This window comes from Mesoplodon bidens (genome assembly GCF_964165515.1).
Source record: "Mesoplodon bidens genome assembly, chromosome: 2".
Taxonomy (NCBI): domain Eukaryota; kingdom Metazoa; phylum Chordata; class Mammalia; order Artiodactyla; family Ziphiidae; genus Mesoplodon; species Mesoplodon bidens.
The window spans coordinates 103512014-103537644 of record NC_138177.1 but is presented as its reverse complement, the minus strand read 5'-3'; the positions used below and the strand labels follow the sequence as shown (position 1 = coordinate 103537644).

Here is a 25631-nt window from a genome sequence, read left to right as displayed (position 1 = left end):
GAGCTGAAGATGCTAACGCGACAGGAGAGATGCTGCTGCTCAGAGCAGACGGATCTACCTGATGAGATGCTGAGGTGTGTCCAGATCATGCAGTGTTGCAACAGCATTGTCTCTGTGATTGTGCAAGATCATACAACTTGCACAAGGACTCACTGCTGTGTCATCAGGCAAGGTCAAGGTGATGTCGATGACCCACGGCTGCATCATGGAAGAGTTAGCATGGAAAGAGGGGACTTCTTGTGGAAAGCCTACTACATATTTGTTCGGAGGACAAACAAGGACAGTGTACGTGCATTCAGTCTAGAGCAGGGGCCTACAAACCTTTTCTGTAAAGGGACAGATAGTAAATAGTTCAGGCTCTGCCACCTGTTCTGTCACAACTACTCAACTCCATCATTATAGTCAGAAAGTGGCAATACATCAATGAGTGGATGTGGCTGTGTTTCAATAAAACTTTACGCACATTGAAGTTTGAATTTTACAACTTTCACATTCTTCTTTTGATTTTTTAAAAACCCACTTAAAAACATAATATCCATTTTCAGCTTGTAGGCCTACAATAGACAGCAGGCCACATTGGGTCCCAGGCTGTACTTTGCCAACTGCCCACCCCACACCCCTCCCCCAGGCTAATGATATCCCCAGCTGCTCATGAACTAACTTAATGTCATTGTGGTAACAAGGTCTCCAACTGGAAATCTCCTTTCCTCCCCTAAAATCCTTACTGGCTTTTGGCAAGCTGCCAGGCATTGTGTGAACTCTGGAATTGCCCGTGGCTTCCTCTCTGTCACCACCTCCATTTAAGTCCTGCCAGGAACTGTCAACACACCTTACAGAACAGCTCTTAATTCTATCTCTAAAAGGCCTCCAGCACCTGCCCTGACTTTCCATTCCCACTGCCACTATCTTAGGTTAGGCTCTTGATGACACTTTCCTCCTACCCAGCCTGACTCGACTGAACAATTACTAACACATAGAATCTGCCCAAAACATCTGTCAAGTGAACAAAGGCAGTAAAATATCCACAAGCTCAGCACTTTCTCCATCTGATCGGCAGTCTGATGTGGCCCATCTCACAACCAAAAATTTCCCCTAGTAAGGTGGCAGCACTTAAGGACTAAAATATGCTTTTTTAAAGTCAGGCTCAGCTGAGGTATAATCTGCCAACAGTAAAAGGCACCCTTTTCTGTACAGTTCTGTGAGCTTTGAAACGACCCCAATCAAGGTATTCCAATCATTCCCCCAAAGTTCCCTCATTCCCTTTTGCAGCTGACCTCTCTCTCTACTCCTTTCAACCACTGATTTGTTGTCTGTACTATAAGGTTTTATCTGCATCCAACAGTCCAATTCCTTTTTATGGCTGAAGAGGATGTTATTGTGTGGGTCTGCAGTTTATCTGCTCACCAGTCCAAGGACACTTGAGCTGTTTCCAGTTTTTGTCAATGACAAATAATGTCACCATCAACATTCACATACAGATTTCAAAATGGACGTACGTTTTCATGATGAGGTTTTACTTTGTATAAATGGCCATATTTTCACAGACCTGCAGGATAGGATTCCATCGAATGAAGGCCTGTCCTCCATCCCTATTCTTCTGCCTTCTCACCCTGCCTCAGCAATCTTTTACAAATGCAGTAACATTAAGCCTCCCAAGAATATCTGCAGAGAACTTTTTGGGGTGGGGTGGGAGGAGCTGGATGGGAGCTGTCTTCGTTGCTCCCAGGGCGAGCCCCAAGGCTGCTCCCCACTCACGGCGGGCGGTGTTTGGGCTTCTCATCCACAGGGGGCGGTGCTGGCTCTCTGGGTGTGCAAGCTCAGGCAAAAACCTGCAGAGCCAGCCATCGGGCCATTATCTGCTTCATGTAACTCGTTAAAATCTCACGGAATGCACAGCGCACCATTGTTTTGGTAAGTCCCTTTCATGGCTTTGTGAGCTGGCTAATTCAGAGCAGACTGGCCTGTTTTCCCCGCTGGAAGAAAAAGACTCTCCTCAAAGACGGCTATTTAACCGTGACCATGGCTGCAGCCATCTTGAGCACAAAGGGGCGGGGCGGGGGGGGGGAGTGGGCTACAGCCCCCGCCGCCCCCGCCCCCAGCGTGGCTCCCACAACCCGGGCACTTATTCTTGGCGCTGGAATTCGCATAATGACTCCTCTTTTAATCTGCTGGGTGACCTCATGTAGCCCCGGCCGACTGCAGGAAACGGCCTTGCTGAGATCTGAGCCTTGGGCAGTCTGTCAAGTCTGTAAGACCCTCTTAGAAAGAGCATTTTCGGAGTGTTAACCCCATAAGGACCGATCTCCAGGTGGCTCTGGGCTCCTGAGCTGCCGGTGTGCACCCCAGAGGAAGGAGAAGTCCAAGGGCGCTGGTCGCCTCTCGAGATACCGCTCCAGTCCCATCCCTTCTCCTAACCCGCAAAGCAAGCTCAGAAACCGCAAATCATCTTAGAAAAGCTCGCCAAGTGGTTCCAGCAAGAGTCGACCAGGGCTGACGACAAAAGAAAGGGTATTCGTTCACTAGGGAGATCACGGGAACAAAAGGCTGCATTCAGTCCCGACACTTGCTAACTGCAGAGCCTGGAGAGCGGGCTTTGTCCGAGGGCACCGTGCTGTTCACAGCCTGGCCTTGCCTACACCTTGCTTAATTTGAAAAAACAGGCTTCCCAATGTCTTCTCTACTTTGCTATTCCTATATTTATTTTTCAATTTGTCTTTCTTAAGGGCAGTTTATTTTAAAATGAAAAAATATATAATAAACATTTCTTCTAAAAGAAAAATCACAAAACCGTAATAAACATTTCTTCTTAAAAAAAAAAAAACAACACCCAGCTCTGCTGTAGCTAATCACCTCCTCCTCTAAAAAATATACTTTTAAGCCACTCTAAGAGACTCTATTAATATAACTGTAAGGCTGTGTGTGAAGAAGCTAGAAAGAATTTGAATCTTCAGTCTAAAAGGAAGATAGGTATAAAGGGGAAGAAGAAAGGAAATACTATAAATTTATAAAGTTTAGAGAGTATGGGGTGGGGGAGGGCAACTCCCGAAGGTTAAAGAAGTAGCCCCAGGAAAAAATGAAAAGAATAATAAAGAGTGAAAATGAAAGTAGGTTTCAAGGTTCAAGGTGTTGCAAAAGTTAAAGCACAGGGATCATAATAGCAAATGTAGGAGTGTTGGGGGTAAATCTCCAATCTTCTGAGGTAATATGATGGGTGGGCACTTATTATCTGCCACATCCTTGGTCTCAATGTCTGAGACACAACATAAAATGCCATCCGTGTTTCAATCGATGTGGCAATTTTATGATCAAGAGTGAAAGATTAATTAAGAACCCCTTACCACCTGCAAAAACCCTTCCACTCCAGCTTATCACAGGCAGAGGGGATCCTAGAAGTCTTAAACTAGAAGGGACATTGGCCCATCCCCTGGTTTTCTGGTTGTGGGGAAGATGGAACCGATCTCAAATCGTCTTGGCCTGCGGTGGCTTGACGCAGGGTTTTGGTTCCCCGGCGCCAGAGACTGAAGTCAGGTGCTGGCAGGGGGAGTGCTGAATCCTAGCCACTAGACCATCAGGGACAGTGGCCAGTGACAAGGCCCTGGCCCATCAGCTTTGCAGAAATGAATTCCCACAAAGAGACAGAAAGTAGTGAGATAAGTAAAGTGTTTATTAGGAGGAAAAAGGATACATGTGAATAGACTCATACAGGCAGACTCAGAGGCAGAGTCATGCCCTCGTGGTAGTTTGAACCACTTTCACGAGGCATTTCTTCCAGGTTTCCTTGGGCCAATCATCTTGCTTTGCCTGGTTCTGAGTCTGTATTTGGTTTATCTCAGGGTCTTCCCCTGTGTGTGTGCGTGCGCATCTCTTAGCCAAGATGGATTCTAGCAAAGAGATCTATGTGGGTAGGTTGACATTACCTACTATGGCGTGGTGCCCCCTCCTTTTTTGACCTCCGAGGATCCTTTCTGTGCCTGTGTAGTGGGGAAGGTCTCCTTGACTTCGAGGATGAGGAATATGGGTCTCTTTATTCCTTATCTGGGCAGGGCTCAGCTTCTCCTCCCTCCTGTCTCCCCAGAAGGGGACAAACTCCAGCTGCTCAGCCTGGGGCCCACCTATCTCCTGCCTCAGAACCCATAGACAGAAGATGGTAAGTCCGAGGTCATGCTGCTAATTAGACCAGAGCATGGACCAGGCTCCCCTCCCTGGAGAGTCTTAGGGGCTGTGTAACTTGGAGTCTCCAATTGGAATGCTATCTGGGAAGGATAACACACTGAGCTATTACCATGTATTCACATTTTAGTACAATTATTTTTATCAAATGTTCTAAGCAGCTACCTGACACAGGTCTAAAAAATTAGACACAGAGTAAATACATTTTAAAGGCAGTAAAAATATGGCAAAAACTAAATGGGGGGCAGTAAGCAGGTAAAGCAGCCCAGAAGATAAACTCTACTGAACAATTTTGCCTAGGGCTATTTCCTCTGCTTAAAAAAAAAAAAAAAGTTGGTTTTTATCTAGGGTAAAGTATGTTAGGTACGCAGAGGAAAATTCCAGAGCTGTACACTACTAACCAAAGTCACTACCTTAAGAGCAGAAGGAAGGTGCAGCTGCTTGGAGGTTTCTGCTTTCCAGTCTGGAAGAAGTGGTCTTGTTCAGATATAGTGAAAGAGAAACAATTATATTTGATTACAGAAAAGGATCTCATGACTATACAAAAGTTAAACTCAGACCTTCAAGATGATCATGTTTTAAGCTACTGGGTCGGTGGGAGTGGGGAATGTGGAGAGGGGAGGGGGCTAGGGACACAAGGAAAAGGTAGAAAAAGGTAGAAAAACAAAACTCCCCTCTCTAACAGTCAGAATTAAAGAAACAGTGGAGAATAAGATTCCAAAATCCCTGGGGGTTCTTTGGATCTACTCAAATTTTCTTATCACATCCAAGCAGGGAATTCATCACTTAGGGTAACCAGGTGCCACTGGGAGGCTCCAGCAGGAGGTAAGCCTGCTGAAGAAATGAAAGAACTACCAAACAGCCCTAGGGCTTCCCCGCCAAGCACTTTTCCCTCCGGAGTCCTCACACAGAGGTGCTCCTCGTAACCTAGCAACCACCTGCCGGGTCCCCTTTCACGCTGCCTTACTGAAGTGCAGCAATGCCAACTGTGGGAAGTGCTAGGAGGACACAGAGTACAAACTGGACACGACTGAACTGTGGAGTCAGTCCCTGTCCAGCTCTCTCCTGCCACGGCACAGCAGCCTCATCACCCCATGAAGTATGGGTCAGCTCCAGTGCTTCCTCTCGCCCAGACACGAGGAACCAGGGGTGGTCCCAGACCTCGCTCTTAATCAGAGCACTGGGAAAACCAGGTGAAGACGGTTAGGAAGTCTCCATGGTAAGGGAGACTTGGGAAGGCGGTTCCTAAAAGGATGAGAACGGCTGTCAGTTGGCCCCAACTGGGTGCTTCTACTGCCAAGATGAGACCCAGTCAGAGATCCGCTTGCTCCCCGCCCCCCGCCCCCATTCTGAGGTCACAATGAACTGCTAAAACTCTGACTCTACCAGAAAGGGCCCTACAGGATGCAACATACTTTACATAGAATCTCTACTTTTCTCCGTGCCCGAGAAAGGGGATGATAGGGAAGAAACAGCTCAAAGTCAGAGGGCCAAACTGCATCCACTTTATCTGCACCTCTCACCTCCCTCAATCATCTTCAGCCACCTTCCAGGCTCTAGGCACCAGCTGGCACAGATATACGAGGCCTTGGAGCCATGGGTTGGTCAGCAGGGCTCAAGAGGGTAGCTAAGTCTGAAATGCTAGGACGGGCCTGTGCTGGCCCAAGACAACTGACATGTGGGTCCATTGAGACCTTGAGGCCCAAGGTCTCTATGAGTGTGTTTTCAGAGCTTTAGTGCCCATGGAGGCAAATGAAAATACCCTACCTTCACTCAGCAAATCCCCAAGCCATTCCTCCAAACCAAGGGCAAAGTAAGAAAAAAAAAAATACGATGCATCAAGGAGGGACGTAGAGATTTCATCTCTAAAGCTCTGACCAGATTCAGATGAGGATGGGAGCAAAGAGTAACCTTCAGAACTCCTTAGCGAGTCCTTGAAGGGGGTACTCCTTGAGCCACCAAGAGCAGTTCTATCACTGCCAGGGAAGGCAGGGGGAGCCCAGCTAGATGGAAGCACCGAAAACCTCACATCTCTTCTCCGTCAACACGACAACTCACAATGACCAATATTAATGAATGAGATGCAATAGCTTAGATAATACTAAGTAAGTAAGTTCTTCCCAAAGCCTCTGCTTAGGTTTAGAATTCATCATTGGATTATCTTAAAAAGCTGGGACTTTAGTAAAAGAAAAAACTAAGTTACGGAATAAGGGGAGGGGGTGAGCACAGCTTGAGTGAGCCTGCAGTGGGAGATAGCCAGTTTCTGGAACATGGCATGCAGTGAGTTCTAAAGGACAGCTGTGATTTACACACTGCAGAAGTCTAGGGCACATTTTTTATGTTATGGTCAAGTCAAATCATAGTTTATGTGGATAGTGTCCCCAAATTCCTTGCAGTGTACAACCTGCACAAAAGCATATGTGATGCATCCAGGAGGGAAGCAGACACATCATTTATAAAGCCCTGACCAGAGTCTGACACAGCAGCCCTGCTGGCTTAGGATTACACATTTGCTGCAGTCAAGCTACAGCTCAGACATAGTGGGGGTAGAAGAGAGGGGAAAAATAAAATCCACCTCCATTCCAACAAACTTTATTATGACTGCCTCAAGTGGCCATGTGGTTCTACTAGAGTTTTCTCCTCTAGGAGAAGCTTTAGACCTTCCATTCTCTGGTCTAAAGGGAAGAAATGCCAAAACCCTGGGGCAGGCACAGTCACGGGCACACAAAAAGCAACAGGCCTAAATACTCCGAAACCAGGATGCGGGAATAATAAAGACGAAATGTGGCGCCTAGGAGGCAAGCACCTTAAGTCCTAACTTGTGCCATGATTTCTCCTAAAATTTAATGATATATTTTGTTATGAGAAATCAGAGTTCTCTTTTCTGTTGTAGGTGCCAGCCGTAATTACAGTTCTCGAAAATAAAATAAAATAAAATAAAACAAACATACACACCTGAAAAATGGGGGGGGGTGCAGAAGGAAGAAGTGAAAAGCATCATTTCTTTCTGCTCAGAAGATTGTTTAGAAGCGTCGAGTATTTAGACGCACTGAATGTCAGTCCCACTGGAAAGTAAAGTATTACACAGCTCATGGTCCCAGATTAGCCACTAAACAAGAGGGTGGCTGCTGAAATGGAAAGGATGGCTCAGAAAGCCTCAGGGAGCCTTCAGTCCTCCACTGAAGGTAAACACGGCTTCACAACTCCTCTCTGCCATTCCAAAACCCAAAAACTCTGAAAACTGACAATTTTAAATAATTCATTTGGCAGCAGAACGAACCCAACCTCATTTGGTGGCAAAATGTGACCTGAACTACGTAAAATCATTTGTAGTCTATTTATCCCACTTCATGTGAACATTCTCACATTTCACTGCTGAAATAATGGGCTTGATTATGGGATGCTGACCCTAGCTCCTTTTGGGGGTGTTATATATATGTACCATATTACCTTTCTAAAAAATTCTGAATTTTTAAAACACATCTAGCCCCCAGGGTTTCAGATAAGGGGAAGAGTTTGTAAACTTATAATAGGGTGACATAAGACCCCTACAAAGATTACTAAAAGCCCAAAACAGTCAAATTATGTCCTGGTGGTTTCAATCTAACCAGCTTCCTACACAAGCCAGACGGTGACATTATCTGGCAACACTGTGTTAGAAATGGGAAATCTATTACCACAGGGTGCCTACCACATGTTAAATCCTGGTTTCCTACCTTCACATATTCCAGAGTTGGGTCCAGAAGATGCTGATCCCTGAAAAGAGAAAATATAAATATGAGAACAATTGGGAACAATGCAACCTTACCCTGGGTAAGATGTATCCAACATTATTTCACCCTATTCATTCACATTATTAAGATGGGCCCACCTCCCAGGCAATACCCACAGCAGGCAGATAAGGAAGTTAGAACAGACACAGATTTCTTTCCCGGGTGTCTCCTCGGGGTGGAGGACGTATAGGATACCACCATGACCTCAGTCTAGAAGCTCCACATATTTTCCTGTCAAATTCAAGCTCCAAAAGTTAGACTATTCATATGTGGTAATTCTAGATTCACTCTGAGCATAAAAATTAGCCTAACAGTCCGAAGCAAAGAGCTGTGAGAGATACGAGTAAAGCAGGGCTGGATGCCCAAACCTGCAGCACTTTGGACCAGGCAACTGTGTCACACCCACTTTGACAGAAAACGGAGGCTCAGGTGGGCAGATTGGCTGCTCAAGGTCACCCAGCACCCGGGTGAGTGAGTTTTGAACCCAGCTCTGCTTCTGAATCACCCTTCTCTTTTGCTGTCAAGCTGAGCAATTGTCAAGCTGAGCAATTCATCCTAATTTTCTTTGGTGCCCCACTGTTTTTTCTCTCCCCATTTAATGTCTGCTCATGTCTATCATAATACTGTTAGGATTAACCAGACAATTAAAAGTAAACAGCAGTGGTGTCACTGAGGAGGCTGACTTATTATAGTGGAAGAGGATCTAAGGCAAAGGAGAAGAGGGGGAGACATGAGAGTTGATGTTTCCAGCACCGGCAGAGTTACAGCAAAGTGCCCCCCTCAACAGACTATGTGAAAAGACAGCTGCCTTCAGAGACTTAAACTTCACAAAATCAACACATCACCCTGCAGAGACGGGACCATTTTTTAAAGGACAGAATGGCTCTGAAGCCCATAGGAGTAGTCTTCTTAAGGGCGGGCGGGGTGTCAGTATATCTACAAAGAGGACGCATCCTTCAGAAGGCGGGGGATCACTACCAGCAAGCAGCTGCCTCTGGAAGGGTGAGCTCAACCCCAGACCCTCGGGGGCTTGGATGCTTCCCTCTGTGGAGAGACCCCGGGAGACTGCAGCCCTTCTCCCCTGAACAGGGGCAGCAGGACCCCTGCCGGGACACAAGGAGTCAATCCCACAGCTCAGGGGCACACCATCTTGTTGTGAAATGGATCCAACCCCCAAAGCTATTCCTGGAGTGGTCTGTCCACTTAGGGCTGCACACAGGGCACACGCACAGAGGCAGGCTGGCTTCGGAGATGCTCCTCTCGGATGTGCAAACAGATTAGGTTCTGAAATGAGTCCCTTTGTAAGGCCAAAGTATCTGAGAAGGGCTTAAGCTCAAAGTCCCTGGTGCATTTCCATCAAAGAGGGGTATAAATCAGTCTTTCAGAGCCTGAAAACCAGGCATACTCTTTGCCTCCAAGCTTGTGTGTGTTAATCAGGCATCTTTTCCCAAAGCAGCCAAGTCCGTCTGCTGTGCTGGGTCACCACCTCCTCTGCTGCAGTCTGGACACTGCATTGATGTCATCAGACTTTGCGACCATGGGACCACCCGGCTAGTGACTAAAAACTTTGTCGGCAGGGCTTTGGTCATACTCCCCTTTAAATTCTAAAACTCCTGGTTTTCTACTGAATTAACATTTTAGGCTTACAGGCATCCGGTCTTACGCTAATCATCTGGCCCAGTGGTCTGGCCCTGGGAGTGCAGAAAGATGTTAGAACCACTGAAATGCTGTTTCTCATCTTCTTCAAGTTTCTATTTTTATGTATGTTCTAAAATGTACATTATATATATTCATACACATATGTCTTAATGCATGGATAAACAGTGTAGGTGTGTACTGTTTAAACCAATGATTTGGTCTCGGGATCTCTTTACACTCTAAATAATTGAGGACTCTGAAAAATTTTGTTCATGTGGGTTATATCTACTGATTACTGATATTAGAAATTAAATCTGAGAAACTTGCAAAATATTAATTCATATTTTTAAAGTAAACCCATTATATGTTTAAATAAATAACACTTTAATGAAAAACAGATATGTTTTTCATAGCAAAAATTTAGTGAGAAGAGTGACATTGTCTTACATTTTTGCAAATCTTTTAAACGTCTGGCTTACTAGAAGACAGGTACATCCTCACATCTAGTTCTGCATTCAATATGTCGTGATATGTCTTAGTTGAAATAAATGAAGAAAATCCACATTTACAGTTAAGTAATTGGAAAGGGAGGGATATTTTAATAGACTTGCATATAATTATGGATGTGCTACTTTGATAACATACCAAAACTTGACAAGTAGTAGTTTCTTAAAGGTTAGCTGTGATGTGGAATCTGAAACCATATCTCTTACTCTTTTGCCTCTGTCCTGCACTTTGAATGGACGTTTTGTTCATGTGTGATTCCATAACCACTATTCTGGGAAACACTGGTTCACTGAGTTATGCAGATCTTCCAAATTTTGACCCATTTCTTTATCATGTAAAAAAAGAATCACATTGGTTAATACCATCACTGATCTCATCAGAAGTTACTAGGTATTGGGAATTGCCAAGCTTATGGTAGAGGATACAAGTCTTCTAACTTGAAAGCTTGAATTTTTTCATTGGCAACTAACACTGTCAAATATTTTCCCTGAGCTTCATTTCATTCATTTTGGGGAACATATCCGCCAAATACCAAGACCACACAGTCATGATCGGCAATTTTAACTCTTTTTTTAGGTGCTCAAAGGTCATTCTTTTAGTAAATTCTTTTTAGAATTTTGTCCAGGATCTGCTCTTCTCACCAGATTTAGCTGTAAAAATCCTTCTCCTTTTACCTACTGAAAGCTGAAACGTTCCTCTCTCCCTTTCTCTAGAGATGTACCTGAAAACTCTGAGCTAGTTCTCTCAGGATAGACCCCTCAAACTCTCTTGGGGAGGGTGTGGGACAACCAACACGAGTCCTGTGTTATGAGTGGCTCCTGAGGCAGCCCCAGCAGCAGCAGGGTCACCACTCAGAGATGGGGTCACCTCAAGGCAGGGTGGCCCATGTGAGACAGGCGGGGACCTGGGACCCATTACTGCAGTGCTTGCACCTGGACAAATATCTCCTGGAGCAACAGAATATAAAGAAACTATAAGGAACTAAAGATAACTGCACACATGCACGGTTGGGGCAAATTATGAACAAGATACAAAAAAGCCAAAACCCAGCTGCCACTTCTCAGGTGCCAGGAGCAAAAGCAGGGTACTGCGCATGATCCCTGCACACAGCGCCACCAAGAGGATGGGCAGACCACCTAATCCACTCTGGCCCGACCCACCAATATGCGCCTGCGCTCACCCCCACCCCGTTTAAGGGACCAGCTCTCCCCCACTGAGGGAGCGAGCAAGGGTACCTGTTACTTGTTTTCACTCCCTCATGCTGCAGCACGAGTCCCAATAAAGCCTTGCCTGAATTTCTTGTCTGGCCTTTCATCAACTTCTACTGATTAAAGAGTCCGGGGACCCAAGTCAGTAACGTACCTGCTCTCCCCACCACCCTGCTCTCCTGCCCAGAGACCCCGACACCTGGAAGCCTGGGGTGTTCTCCCAAGTGTCTCCCCAGCCTTGGATGAACTCCCGTGTTCCTATGGTGCTCCTCCACCACACACACTTCTTTTGGCAAAAGAGAAGGAAAACAAGAGCTGCTGGTTAGGGATAAAACTGAAGTCCCCTCTTGACCCCGCCCCCAAATGAACTCTGCTAAGGGAGCCTTGCTCATTCTGTTCCCAGAGCAGAGGGGGATCCAAGTTCTAGTTCAGTGCACCAAGGGGTGCCCTAGTGGATCCTTGTATTCTTCTACTCGTCCTTTTTTTTTTTTTCCGGTACGCGGGCCTCTCACTGCTGTGGCCTCTCCCTTGCGGAGCACAGGCTCCGGGCGCGCGGGCTCAGCGGCCATGGCTCAAGGGCCCAGCCGCTCCGCGGCATGTGGAATCCTCCTCGACCGGGGCACGAACCCGTGTCCCCTGCATCGGCAGGCGGACTCTCAAGCAGGGAAGCCCCTACTCGTCCTTTTTAGAGAGACAAGAGAGGGAAGACAAGGAGAGTATGATAAAACTGAGTGAGTGTGTTATAAATCCAAAAGCTTTAAAAATCATTGCCTCGAACCAAATTAAAATTATATTTAAATGCAGAAGTGCTGTGTCTCCTTTCTCAGCCAGCCTAACCCTAGCCCTAACCCATCTAACCAGAAAGAAGACATGAGCTGGAAAACATAGCAGTTGGCCCTGTAGCCCCAGCCTCTAATTTGAAATAGAATACCCTATTATTCATACAAGACTGTGCCACAAACACTCCTTAAACCATATCTTTATATTCCCCAAAAGAGATCACTAGAAAACAAACACAGAAACTTGGCAATGTAAATGAAAAGCTTTTTTAATCTTTTTTTTTTGCTTATGTCAATTATGAATCCCCACCCCTGTGAATCCGTGATGTTGTATGCATCTCTCTTTACAACTGGAGAGTCTGGCAGGCACCGTGGCCCCACTGTCAGGCAGGCTGCCCCGCTGAGCACCATCCACAGACCGCAGGAAAGCAGCAGGATGAAACTGGACTCTCCTGTTATTTTGTTCTTAGGTTTATTAAGTTTTAAATAACATCACTGTGTTTACTCTGGTTAAATCATTCTTTCCAGCATCCCACTTTCTTAAGTTCATACTGAGGGATGTTTAGCTGGGAGTCACAGACATGTTATACATATTTACTATTTTAGTTTGTTTCTCATCAGTAGCCAGGTTAATAATATCCTCCCTCTTAAAAGGACACTTGATGTATAAGTGTTTGCTATTTTGAGTGAAGAGGTTTTCCGTCTTGAATACACAAACAAAATTTCACTAACATAGATCTTTTCTGAGCAGTTCAAATACAGATGGAGATGGAAGTGCCCTATGTCTGTCTTAAATTAGAGAATGTTTTAAGTGAATGGATGTTTCCTTATTTAAATATTATAGACTAACTTAATGGCTAATGGTGTTGCCACACAAATGTCCCTTTGGATAAAACATAAAACGGAATTGCTTATAATAACATGATTATTTCATACAATGGAGGGATGTGAGAAACTAGATCCAGCTATTCCAGACTGAGGCTCCCCTTAAACTCCACGCACAACAGTGATGTGCAGAGCTGGCACACTTCCTCTGTGCAGGTGGCATGGTGTTTCCATGCATGTTCACTGTGTGTATGTTTATTTATTTATATATGGTCTCTCCCTCTACAAGGTGAGCAACCCAAGAGTAGTGATGTGTCTGCTTCATGCCCAGTATGTCCCACAGTTCTTGCATTCATCCCACAAACATTATCAAGCATCTACAATATGCTATGCAGTTGGCCAGACAACAGAAATACAAGAACCAAAGACAAAGGCCCTGCATTTAGAGAGGTTGCAGGCAAGTGGGGAACACAGATCAACTGATCCAGCACAATTCAAGGTAGTGAGAGGGTGTAAGTGGGAGGTTTGAGGGCTGAGTAGGGACTTGTCCCAATGAAGAAGCTGTGGGGTAGGTGGTGATGAGACATGCCATGGCAATGAGAGAAGCACGTGACAATATGGTACATCTGAGGAACCACAGCGTTGCAGAGTTAATTCCCCGCTGGCCCAGGCCACCATCATCTCTCCCCTGGACCCCTGCATTACCCTCCCCAATTCTACTCCATCTCCACAATCTCCACGATAGCAGCCAGAGTGATCTTTACTCAGACCACTCCCCTGCTCAAAATCCTCTAACAGCTCCCATCCAGTCAGAACAAAACCCTGAGGTCCCCACCGTGGCCTTCAATGCCCTGCTTGGCGTGACCCCAGCCAGCTCTCCAACCTCATTGTGTTAGGCAGAATTTCAAAGATGCCCCCTCCCAAGGTTCCTGTCCCTTGGTGAGTCAGTCAAACACCAATCTAGGTACTGCTGTGAAGGGATTTTGCAGATGTTATTAACATCGCAAGTCAGCTGACATTAAGGTAATTATCTGAGGGGACCTGACTTGAAGAGGGAGGGGAATTTGACATGAGGGACCCTGTTGCCAGTGTGATGTTATGAGAGGGTCTGTGACGAGGCCCAAGACACAGAACCTCCAGGAGATGGGAGCTGCCCCTGGCAGATGGCCAGGAGATGGAGACCTCACTCCTACAACTGCAAGGAATTGAATTCTGCCGACGACCTGAATGAGCATGGAAGCAAATTCTCCCCCAGAGCCTCAGGTGAGAATGCAGCCGCTGACACCTTGAGTGAGACCCTGAGCTGAGAACCCAGTTGAGCCATGAGGGACTTCTGCTCTACAGAAACTGTGAGGTAACAAACAGGTGTTAAGTCACCAAGTTTGTGGTGTTGTTACTCAGCAAAAATACACTAATATGCTTGTCTATTCCATCCAAGCCCTACTGACTTTTCTTTCTGTTGCTCAAACACATCAAGCCGGCTCCTGCTGCTGTGGCTTGGCATTTACTGTTCCTTTGCTTGGAATAGTCTCCCCAGATATACTCGAAGGCTCACTCCTCACAGCTCTCAGGTCTCTCTCAAAGATCGCTCCCTTAACCATCCTATCTAAATGAGCACCACCACCCTGTATCCCCTTTTCTGGCTTCATCTTTTCCCATATTATCTGATATTATATGAAATGTTTATTTGCTCATGGTCTGTCTGTTCCCCAGAATATAATCCTGCAAGAGTGGGGCTTTCTCTGCTTTGTGTACCTTGGTGTCCCCAGTACTTTGCACATAGCAGTTGCTCAGAAACCACTTGCTGAATTAATGAAGAAAAGAACAACTAACGGAAGCACAGGGCTGGGGGAAGCAGCAGGACTGGTGGGGGTTGGGAGACCAGGATGAAGAAGAGGCAGAGCCAGATCACAAGGGGCTTGGATGCCACGTAAACACATTTAGACTTTATCTTGAAAGCAGTGGGATTTGTTCAAGGCTCTTAAGCTGGAGAATAACCAGAGATTTGTGTTTTAGAAAATTCCCCCTGCAGCAGTGTGGAAAACAGATTAGTGGGGGGCAAAGTGGAGTCAGGAAGACTAAAGGAGAGGATACTAAAGGGGTCTGGGTAAGAGACGACGAGGCCTGGATTAGAGCGATAGAGGGAGTGGGGGGATGGTGTACAGACTTGAGAGACTTAGAACTGTGAATAGATAGACCTTGGTAAATGGCAGGATTTGGTGGGTGAAAGGGAAGAAAGAGGTAAGGACACTCACTGAGTTCTTTCTAAGGGAACTGGGTAGATGGTGCCTAGCCCTTGGCAGGGACTCCATACATTTGTTAAGAATCAATTAGCAAACACCTCTGCCTCAAGCACCATACTGTACTAACTAGACTACCAGGTTCTGAATTAATAAGAATTTACCTCATTACCATCCATTTTCCACAGTTAGCAGTCCGCACGATTGCTGCCATTTAGCTACTGAATGTCTCAAATAAGTTTTCCTTTCTTCTCGACAGATAAATAAGTTACTTTCAGGAGAGTCTTTCACATCCCTCAAATTATGAACACATAAATCTTTCCCTTAAAGTATGATGAAATATAACATTTAAGGGATCCCTTCACACCAGCAAAAATAGTTAACTCATGAAGGAAAGCCAGAGAACAGCAAAGCAAATTAGCTGTGCAGAAGCTAGACAAGAGTGCCCGATTTTATATAACCCTTTGGTCTTCTCCATCACCCCCACCTCAGTTGCCACCGCTTGCTTATGTCTTTTCCGCAGGACTGTAAGCTCCGTGAGGTCAGCAGCTACCTCTGTCTTGCTCACCCATGTGAACAAGCACGTACAAAAGTATGTACAAAAGTATTTGTCACACAGCAGCCAATTAATAAATAAACAAGGATAAAAATGCACAAATGAAAATATAAACCACAATTAATCACCCTTATATCTATATAATCCAAATAAGGCCTCAGAAAATTAGAAATTTCTATGATGGGACCTCCCTTTGCTAAATCTGGTAGACCAGATATTCTCAAAATTAAATGATAATCAAATTACAGATGTATTTCCAAATACATGTTGAAGTCACAAGAAAGGGAAAGTCTCAGGAAACACAGACACATACAAAACAGATACAGAAACAGAACAAATCAAGAACACAACACGTGAACAACAGCAACAAAAAGGTAAGGAGGGAAGCAGGGAGGCTAAGCCCTGGGTTCATAAGAGTGAGCAGCTAACCCCAAAGCCCCACATGATGCCCACCTGAACCATCAGAATGGGACTACACCACCCACTACAGAAGGAATGTGCTAAACACAACACAACACGAAATAAAAAACAAGCTCTAGCAAAGGGAACCAAGGAGAGCTACTGTCTCCACCACAGATTCTGATGGAAAAAAATAATAATAGTCTCCCCTAAGAATCTGTAACCACAAGTAGGCCTTTGGGATTCATATTTATATGACCTGCTTTGACAGAGAATCCAAAACTGAAAAAAAATTAAAGTGTCTGGGTTGGTGGCACCATTAGTAAGGAAACAATGTAAATCCTTTCTGGAGGAAAACTAGATCTGCAACAGAAAGCTACTCAGGATATCCACAAGTTTGGTTAAATACAAAAATTCCCTTTCAAAAATAACCATATACATGAGAAAACAAGCCCCAATGACTGAAAGTTAGCAGAAATGACAATAGACTGAGATCCCCAAAGACTTCAGATATTGGAATTTCAGATATAAGCTATAAAATAATGATGTACGATCATTTTTTTTAAAAGATGGAATAAAAAAGTGACCTAAGAAGAAACAGGCAGACATAAAAATAATCTACTATAACTTCTAGAAATAAAAAGCTAATTGATCAAAATATCTAGATATAAAGAAACATAAAGATAACCTTCTAAACTTAGACATGACTGGAGAAAACATTTATGAATTAAAACAAATATATAAAGAGATTATACAAAACACAGCTCAGAGAGAAAAGGTGAAGAATAATATAAAAGAGACATTGAAGGTAGAATGAGAAGGCTTAATTAACCAGAACTCTAGAAGGAGAGAATTGAGAGAAAGGCAAAAAGCAATAGTCAAAGAAATAATGATGGGAAATCTTCAAAATTAATGAAAGATACTAATTATCAGATTCAGGCATCCCATGAGTCCTAAGCAGTGTAAACAAAAATAAACACATTGTAATGAAACTACAGACCACCCAAAACAAAGAGAAGATCTTAAAAGCAGCAGAAGAGCAAAGAAAGGCTTCCCTGAGATCGAAGACAATTAGACTGACAGCAGATTTTCATCAGTCAAAAGGGAAAGTGAGGAGCACAAAATTTCTTGCCCAGCAAACTACCTAGAACAAGGGTGAATAAAGACAATTCGAGACAAATGAAAATAGAAAATACCCTTCAGGAAGCAGGAAAAGGATGCCAGAAGGAAAGCTTAAGATCTAAAACTGAATGATGCACGAAGAACTGGTAAACACGTAGGCAACTCTAAACCAGCACTGACAGTGCAAAATAAGACAAATATCTAATGACAGTATGGTGGTTCTTCAAAAAATTAAAAGTAGAATTACTACATGATCCAGCAATTTGCCTTCTGAACATATATCCCCAAAAACAGAAAGCAAGATTTTGAAGAGATATTTGTGCACACATGTTCATAGCAGCATTATTCACAGAAGCCAAAAGGTGGAAGTAATCCAAGTGTCCATCAGTAGATAAATGGATAAACAAGATGTGGTATATACACAATGTGGTATATATACCATGGAATATTATTTGGCCTTAAAAAGGAAGAAAATTCTGACACATGCTACAATATGGAAGAACCCTGAGGACATTATGCTAAGTGAAATAAGCCAGTCATAAAAAGTCAAATAACTATGATTTCACTTACATAAGATACCCAGAATAGTCAAAATCATAGAGACAGAAAGTATAATGGTGGTTGCCAGGGGTGGGGGAAGAGAGAATGGGGAGTTATTGTTTAATGGGTGCAGAGTTTCAGGTCTGTCACACAGAGCGAAGTAAGTCAGAAAAAGAAAAGGAAATATATTAATGCATATAAGTGGAATCTTGAAAAATGGTACAGATGAACCTATTTGCTGCGCAGGAATAGAGACACAGATGCAGAGAACAGACGTGGGGACATGGGGTGAAGAGGAGGGTGAATTAGGAGGATGAATTAGGAGATTAGGTTTGACATAAATACACTACCATGTGTAAAATAGATAGATGGCTAGTGGGAACCTGCTGTATAGCACAGGGAGCTGAGCTCGGTGCTCTGTGATGACCTAGATGGGTGGGATGGGAGGGTGGGAGGGAGGTCCAAGAGGGAGGGCATATATGTATACATATAGCTGATACACTTCATTGTACAGCAGAAACTAACACAACATTGTAAAGCAATTATACTCCAATAAAAATAAATAAAATAGGACTTCCCTGGTGGCTCAGTGCTTACGAATCGGCCTGCCAATGCAGGGGACACAGGTTCGAGCCCTGGTCCAGGAATATCCCACATGCCGTGGAGCAACTAGTCCCGTGCGCCACAACTATTGAGCCTGTGCTCTACAGCCCGCGAGCCACAACTACTGAGCCCGCGTGCCACAACTACTGAGCCCATGTGCCACAACTACTGAGGCTGCGAGCCACAACTACTGAAGCCTGCGCGCCTAGAACCTGTGCTCCGCAACAAGAGAAGCCACTGCAATGAGAAGCCCGTGCACCACAACAAAGAGTAGCCCCCGCTCGCAGCAACTAGAGAAAGCCCGTGTGCAGCAACAAAGACCCAACACAGCCAAAAATAAATAAATGAATACATTTATTTTAAAATAAATAAATAAATAAATAAATAAATAAGTAAATAAAGATGAAAAGAGTTCTGGAGACTGGTTGTGCAACAATGTGAATGTACTTAACATTACTGAACTGTGCACTTAAAAATGGCTAAGATGGTAAGTTTTATGGTACGTGTATTTTACCACAATTTAAAAAGACAAACTAAAACACAAGGCAACATTGACGTATAAGCCAAGTAGAAGGTACCCAAAGCTTATGTTCTAAGTCCTGCATTGCTCAGGAAAAAGGAGAGGTATTGTTTCACTCTATCATGTTGTTTAAAGTCATATAAAAGTATTTTTAAATAACCACTAAGTGAATAGGAATAGAGTATTTTTTAAAAGACAATTTAAAATAAGGGAATTAAAAAAACCCCATAGGTTAAAAAAAATGTACAAACAGTACAGACATACAGAATAAGAGGCAGCTATAAACCCAAATGTATCACCAAACACGGTAACTGTTGACCAGATTAAACTCACAAGACAGATTTTCAGAATGTAGGATATAGTACCTGTAGGATACAGTTAAAGTGGTATTTTGGAGGAAACGTAGAGACTTAAATGCTTACTTTTAGAAAAGACTGAAATTAAATAAGTGTCCAGCTTAAGAGAACAGAACAAACATTTTAAAAAGACTAAAGATAAAAAGAGCAGAAATTAAATTTTTAAAAAAATGATACAGTAAGGGAGCAACAAATGAAGCCCGGTTCTTCAGAAGCCTAGTAAAATAAACCTCTGACAGATATAATCCAGGGGGAAAATGAGAGAAGGCACAAAACAATAGAGAAATGAAGTGGGAGCATAATCATAGATAACAAGAGAGCCCTGTAAGAGAATACTATGAACATCTTATGCCAATAAATTTGAAAGCTTAGGAAAAACAAATTCCTGGAAAAATAATACTAACATAGACTCAAACAGAAAATCTGAAGAGTCCTATAATGATTAAAAACTTGAATCAGTTGTTCAATATCTACAGACCTGGATGTTATTTCTAACCAGGAAGTTCTGCCAAACTTCGGAACTTATTACTTTGAAAATGAGAGACTTGAAAAAAAGGATACTATAACTTTGATATCAAAAGCACACCAGGTCAATAAAAGAAAAGGTAGCCTAGGCTAATCTCACACATGAATAGATATGAAAAAAATCCTAAACAAAATATTGACGAACCTAATCCAAGAATGTACAAAAATACATCATAATCAAACTGGGTTGACTCCAGGAATATAGGGTCAGTTTAACATGAGAAAATCTATTCACCACATTAACATTAAAGGATTAAAGGAGAAAAATCATTTTGGGCTGCTAACTGATGGCGGGGGGAAGGATTTTTAAAAATATCATCATCTTTTCATGATCTCAGCAGGGAAAAAGCTAACTTCACAAACTAGAAATAAAAAAGGACAAGTGTACCTATGAAAAACCTCATTCTTAATGGTGAAGTATGAGAATCATTGATAAAATCAATCAATCAATCAGAAACAAGACAAGGATGTCCACAATTACTGCTTCTGAGCACCACTGTCCTGGAGGTCCTAGTCAGTGCGGTTACATAAACAAAAGAAATAAAAGGTATAAGAATTGGAAAAGGGAGAACAAAACTGTCATGATTCACAAACGATGACTGTAGAACACACAGAGAATCTACGCAAAGCTGCTAAGTAGAACAGGGTTCCTGGATATGAAAGCACTGTGCAACAATCTTCAGCTTAAAACTTAACTCAGGTCAGGGACTAGAAGGCTTATGTGTCTGGGATGGAGGTCTTGCTTATGGGTGTTCATTCATCACAAATGAACTCATTCCTAGAACATTCAACTGAAACGCAGCACAAAAAGACTTAAGATGGGTGTGACCAGCAGGCTGTCTCTTTGTTTACATGTACTAGTAGGGCCAAGGAAGACCAAAACTGCAGCCTAGGGGTCTGCTGGTTCATCTTTTTTTTTTTTTCTTTTTGCGGTACGTGGGCCTGTCACTGTTGTGGCCTCTCCCGTTGCGGAGCACAGGCTCCGGATGCACAGGCCCAGCGGCCATGGCTCACGGGCCCAGCCACTCTGTGGCATGTGGTATCTTCCCAGACCGGGGCACGAACCCGTGTCCCCTGCATCAGCAGGCGGACTCTCAACCACTGCGCCACCAGGGAAGCCCACTGCGCCACCAGGGAAGCCCTGGTTCACCATTTTTAACCAACCCATATACCAGGGCACATCAACGATCAGGAAGGGTGAACCCAATGACCAGGAGAAAGTTCGCCCTCCATTGGCAACCTCACCCTCTTTGCATGTGGATATGGCCTTGGCACCTAGAGCTGTCAGTCACCCTTTGTCCTCCAGCATGAAGCTCAATTAACAACTCAACATCTTGAGGAGATGTGGGGATGGAGCGACGGGGCAAGGAAGAGACAGCGACAGGCTTTAAATCTACTAAGATTTTGCTTCCACCGGACGATATTCCTGACTAGACCACATGTTCTTTTAGGTAAGATTAACACGTGGGAGAGTCCAGCATTCTCATTTTAAATTTTATTAGACGATATCTGGAGTTTGAAGGCCTTGCCCATCTCACCAGCCTCATCTCCTCACCTTGCTCCTTTCATTCCAACAAATCCAAACTATTTGGAATTCCCTGAACCAAGAAGCCTAGAGTCCCCATCGTCTGCCTATTCATTCCCATCTTCTCTGACCACTCTTTTCCCTGCTTTCCTCCCTCCCCAGCACCAACCCACAGAATTAATACATCTCCTCAGCACTTATTTTCTATGCATTATGAAACCTTATTATAACAAATAATTATAATTCAATATGGCATGTGTACTCCTGTCTATCTCCCTTACTGGACTATGATCTCACTGAGAATAGGGACCATATTTTATTTTATTCACCTCTATCCCCAGAGCATAGTTGCTCAATCAATGTTGGTTTGAATGAATGAACAAGTATGGGTGTGTGTGTGTGTGCGCACACACAGAAGATCTAGAATCTAACCCCTCCCATCCACCACACTCCATGGGTTCACCAAGGGAAGAATAACACTGGAGAGAGAGACAGAAGGAACAAGAGAGAAATGTTGTTCTTGGACTGATGGGCCTCCACATGAAGGAGATAAGTTAGCCACAGGCCTGTGACTAAGCCATGATGGCCTCACAGAACTCCCTCAGCAATGGAAGGTCACTGCTGTCAGGGCAGCGCCTGGCTCCCCAGCCCCACTGAGACTAGATGTTTTCAAAGTGGTCTTGAGAGGCTAGCTGCTTCAGCTGAAAATGAAGCTCTCTGGACACATTTGAAATGCCAGGGAGGAGGTTAATCAGGGAGATAACCAAGAGGACAGAGAGTGTACTACAGGGCCATTTCCAGCTGTTTATGGGAAAATGAAGAAATAGATGGTTAAAACAGGGTTGGCCTGGTGGGTAGAGATATGATATCACTTGGAAAAATATGAGCTAGTGTGTAGTTAGATGGACAGTTTCTCTGCTGATACTGGAAATCACATTAAAGTCTCAATAGTTACTTTCTCACTCTAGGTGGGGGTATATTATGTGCATTGCTTTGAAAATTAAAAAAGGGATGTAGTCTGTCAACATTTAAATCAAGTCTACTTCGAGTAAAAAAAAAAAAAAGCCGCCCAAGGGGGAAAAAAGAGAAATCACCCCAAAAAGCCAATTCTGGAATTAATTATAAAATATAATAAAATATGCATATGATTGTGCCTTTGAAAAAGGGATGTAGCTTTTTTCTTGAATTTTATTTATTTATTTTTTATACAGCAGGTTCTTATTAGTGATCTTTTTTTATACATATTAGTGTATACATGTCAATCCCAATCTCCCAATTCATCACACCACCACCTGCCACCTGCCACTTCCCCCCATGGTGTCCATACATTTGTTGTCTACATCTGTAACTCTATTTCTGCCTTGCAAACCGGTTCATCTGTACCATTCTTCTAGATTCCACATATATGTGTTAATATACGATATTTGTTTTTCTCTTTCTGACTTACTGCACTCTGTATGACAGTCTCTAGGTCCATCCACATCTCTACAAATGACCCAATTTCGTTCCTTTTTATGGCTGAGTAATATTCCACTGTATACATGTACCACATCTTCTTTATCCATTTGTCTGTCGATGGGCATTTAGGTTGTTTCCATGACCTGGCTATTGTAAATAGTGCTGCAATGAACATTGGGGTGCATGTGTCTTTTTGAATTATGGTTTTTTCTAGGTATATGCCCAGTAGTGGGATTGCTGGGTCATATGGTAATTCTATTTTTAGTTTTTTAAGGAACCTCCATACTGTTCTTCATAGTGGCTGTATCAATTTACATTCCCACCAACAGTGCAAGAGGGTTCCCTTTTCTGGGTTGTAGCTTTAAAAACAGAGAACTATAACATTTCTAGATGTGCACTTAAGAGAATATATTTTGTTTCATCACCTTGCAAAGTAAATATGAGATTTACTCTCCCACATCTCAAGACATATTTCTTATTTGTTAAAGGAGGCTCCCTAGCAGTTGACAGGATTAAGGTTGGTGCTTATTTTCTATTCTCCTCCCAGGGTTAACACATGACATGAGGAGTTCCTTTTCACTAATACAAAGAACCTAAGGGGTATTCCTTAATGATTAAGCCAACAGATCTGCTTTAGAGCAGATGAGTGGTCTAGACAGAAGCTCACTGCTCTGTAGTGGGGGAATTCACCTTCCATTTCTGTTGCTTAGACCTAAAAAACATTCACTAGATGGGATCTGCATAGCCAAGTGTGACCACTTCCCTTGGTCTGCTTATTAAACTTCAATTAATGCTTCTAAAATCACATTAGCTTTTTTGACAACCATAATATGCTGCTGACTCATTCTGAGGCTGCAGTTACCTAAATCCTGAAATATTTTTTTCACATCTGGCTATTAAGCCGAACCCCTTACTTTTACTTTGTTTTTTGGACTCTAGTGCAAGTCTTTGTCTCTCCCCATAGCCCTTCTAGGTAGGTTTGGTCTGTTGTTTCAAAACGCCAAGATCTTTTTTGGATCTTACTTCTGTCACTTTGACATTAGTTATTTCTCCAAGATTCATACCATCCACCAATATGATCTTTATGTCAGTACCACTGTCTAAAAGATATTTTAAAGTTGGCTAGAAAGGGGCTACGGACACAGCCCACAGCGAGCTTTCTGTACCATCATCTGGCCCGAATCTCTCTCACCCTAAGGATATCACCGATGACTGACATTTGCATACACACTTTCTCAACATTCCTCTAATCTACCAACAAAGTAACTCCAGGAAGGAAAGTTAATCTAGTCTGACTTGCTTTTGGCAAAGCCCTGCTAATTACTAATGGCTGTTGCTTCCTTCACCAAGTATTCAAAAATCATTGTCCTAATAATCCTTTTTAGAATATTTCCTGAGAAGGATGTCAATCTTACCATTTTATAGATTCATTTTATCTCCCTAGTTCCGTTTTTGAAATTTAAATACTTATCTATCTGCATCTTTCCTGTCGCTCTTGGTGATGCCAACATTTCTCCAACGTTGTGTGCTGGTTTGATGGTCTCAGCCTCAAGCTCCCTCTGTCTTCTTGGGCCTTGGGGCTTCACCTCATTTGGGGGCATCACAGCCTCTTGTCATGGCCTCGTCTACTCTCTTCCTTCACCTCTATCCTACCCTTTCCAATCAGAGAAGTCATTTCCGTGGCAGAAAAAATGCAAGCCACACAGAAGCTCAGCAGTTTGGTTTCTCTCACGTCCCCCCCTCTTTGGTTTTATTATTCCAAACATAATTTTTGAAAGCCCTTTTTGTTACCTGTAGCATTTTTCACAATCCTCTGCTCACGCCGCACTCTGGTCCTTGCACAGCCCAGAAGCCACCCTCTGATATGGGCCTCGGTTGCATGGCCCAACCTTTCCTAAGTCTGGGGCCAAGGCCAGAACAGCACAGAGGAAGTGGTGGCCCAGACGAGGCATGCCCTGAGGGAAGGGTTACCTAGAAAGCACAGTCTGCAATCACCTGGTCAAGGAGAAAAAGTAACAGATACCTGGAAAGATGTTGGGGTCAGAGGTCAAGAAAAGCAGAATTGCTTATCAAGCTAGTGGAGTGATACAGAAGGCTAGCTACACTGTGGATGGGAAGTTAGGTCAGCAGCAAAGAGAGAGAACAGGTGCAGGCAAGCTCAAATGGTTCCAAACCCACATTCCCTTCTCCCTGGGCCATGAGCTCCTCAACTGGGCAAAAGCCCTGGACTGTCTTTGAATCTCTAGCATAAAGCCTGTCACACAGATGCTCACCATACTTGTGAATGAATTCATCAGATCAGCCCTGGCTCATCAGACCACACTGGGGGGATCCTGTAAATGGATCAGTCCAGGCTGGAGACAGTTCTTCCTACACATCCTTAAATAAGAGAGCTCCCTGGATGGTCACATACCTTTTCCTCCTTTGAACTGTGGGCAGCATGTTGTTGTCACTTGTCCTGAAATGCGTTTCCCTTTCAGAGCCTCAGACCATGAGATCCTTTTTATTATTTCCCTCAACCTGGGGAATCTTTCCTCCTACAGCCCAGGGTAGACTGTGGATGAGGACACGATTCTCTCCCTGGCTACCAGAGATCCCAAGGCCTGGTTGCTTCTCAGACTCCTGCTTCTTTCACTTCAGCAGCCAGTTCCTGCTTCTATGAGTCAGTTTCTATCTCATCTGAAAATACAGCCATGCCTGATGAATGTGTTCATGACATATTCTAAAAGAATGGCAATTAAACCGCCTCCTCAGGCAGATTCCCTAATCATGTTAAAACAGCACCATTTAAATATCCTACGTATTACACTGTGGTGAGTCTCTACAGGAATCCAAGGCTAATACAAAGTGGTACTGGTTGATGAAGATTTGACGCGGTCATGGGTTA

The 25631-nt window shown here is 43.7% G+C and overlaps 1 protein-coding gene across 3 annotated transcripts in view; it reads right to left on the bottom strand.

Annotated features, from left to right (window-relative positions):
• The window catches only part of BCAR3 (BCAR3 adaptor protein, NSP family member), a 254471-nt gene that overhangs the window by 70701 nt on the left and 158139 nt on the right, over window positions 1-25631 (bottom strand). For 2 of the 3 annotated variants that reach the window (XM_081226557.1, XM_081226558.1), the window contains one exon: window positions 7887-7926. In XM_081226557.1, coding sequence (XP_081082683.1) covers window positions 7887-7926 — 40 coding nt within the window. Of the gene's footprint in view, window positions 1-7886; window positions 7927-25157; window positions 25385-25631 lie in introns of those variants that run through there. The other variant, XM_081226560.1, reaches the window with a different exon arrangement.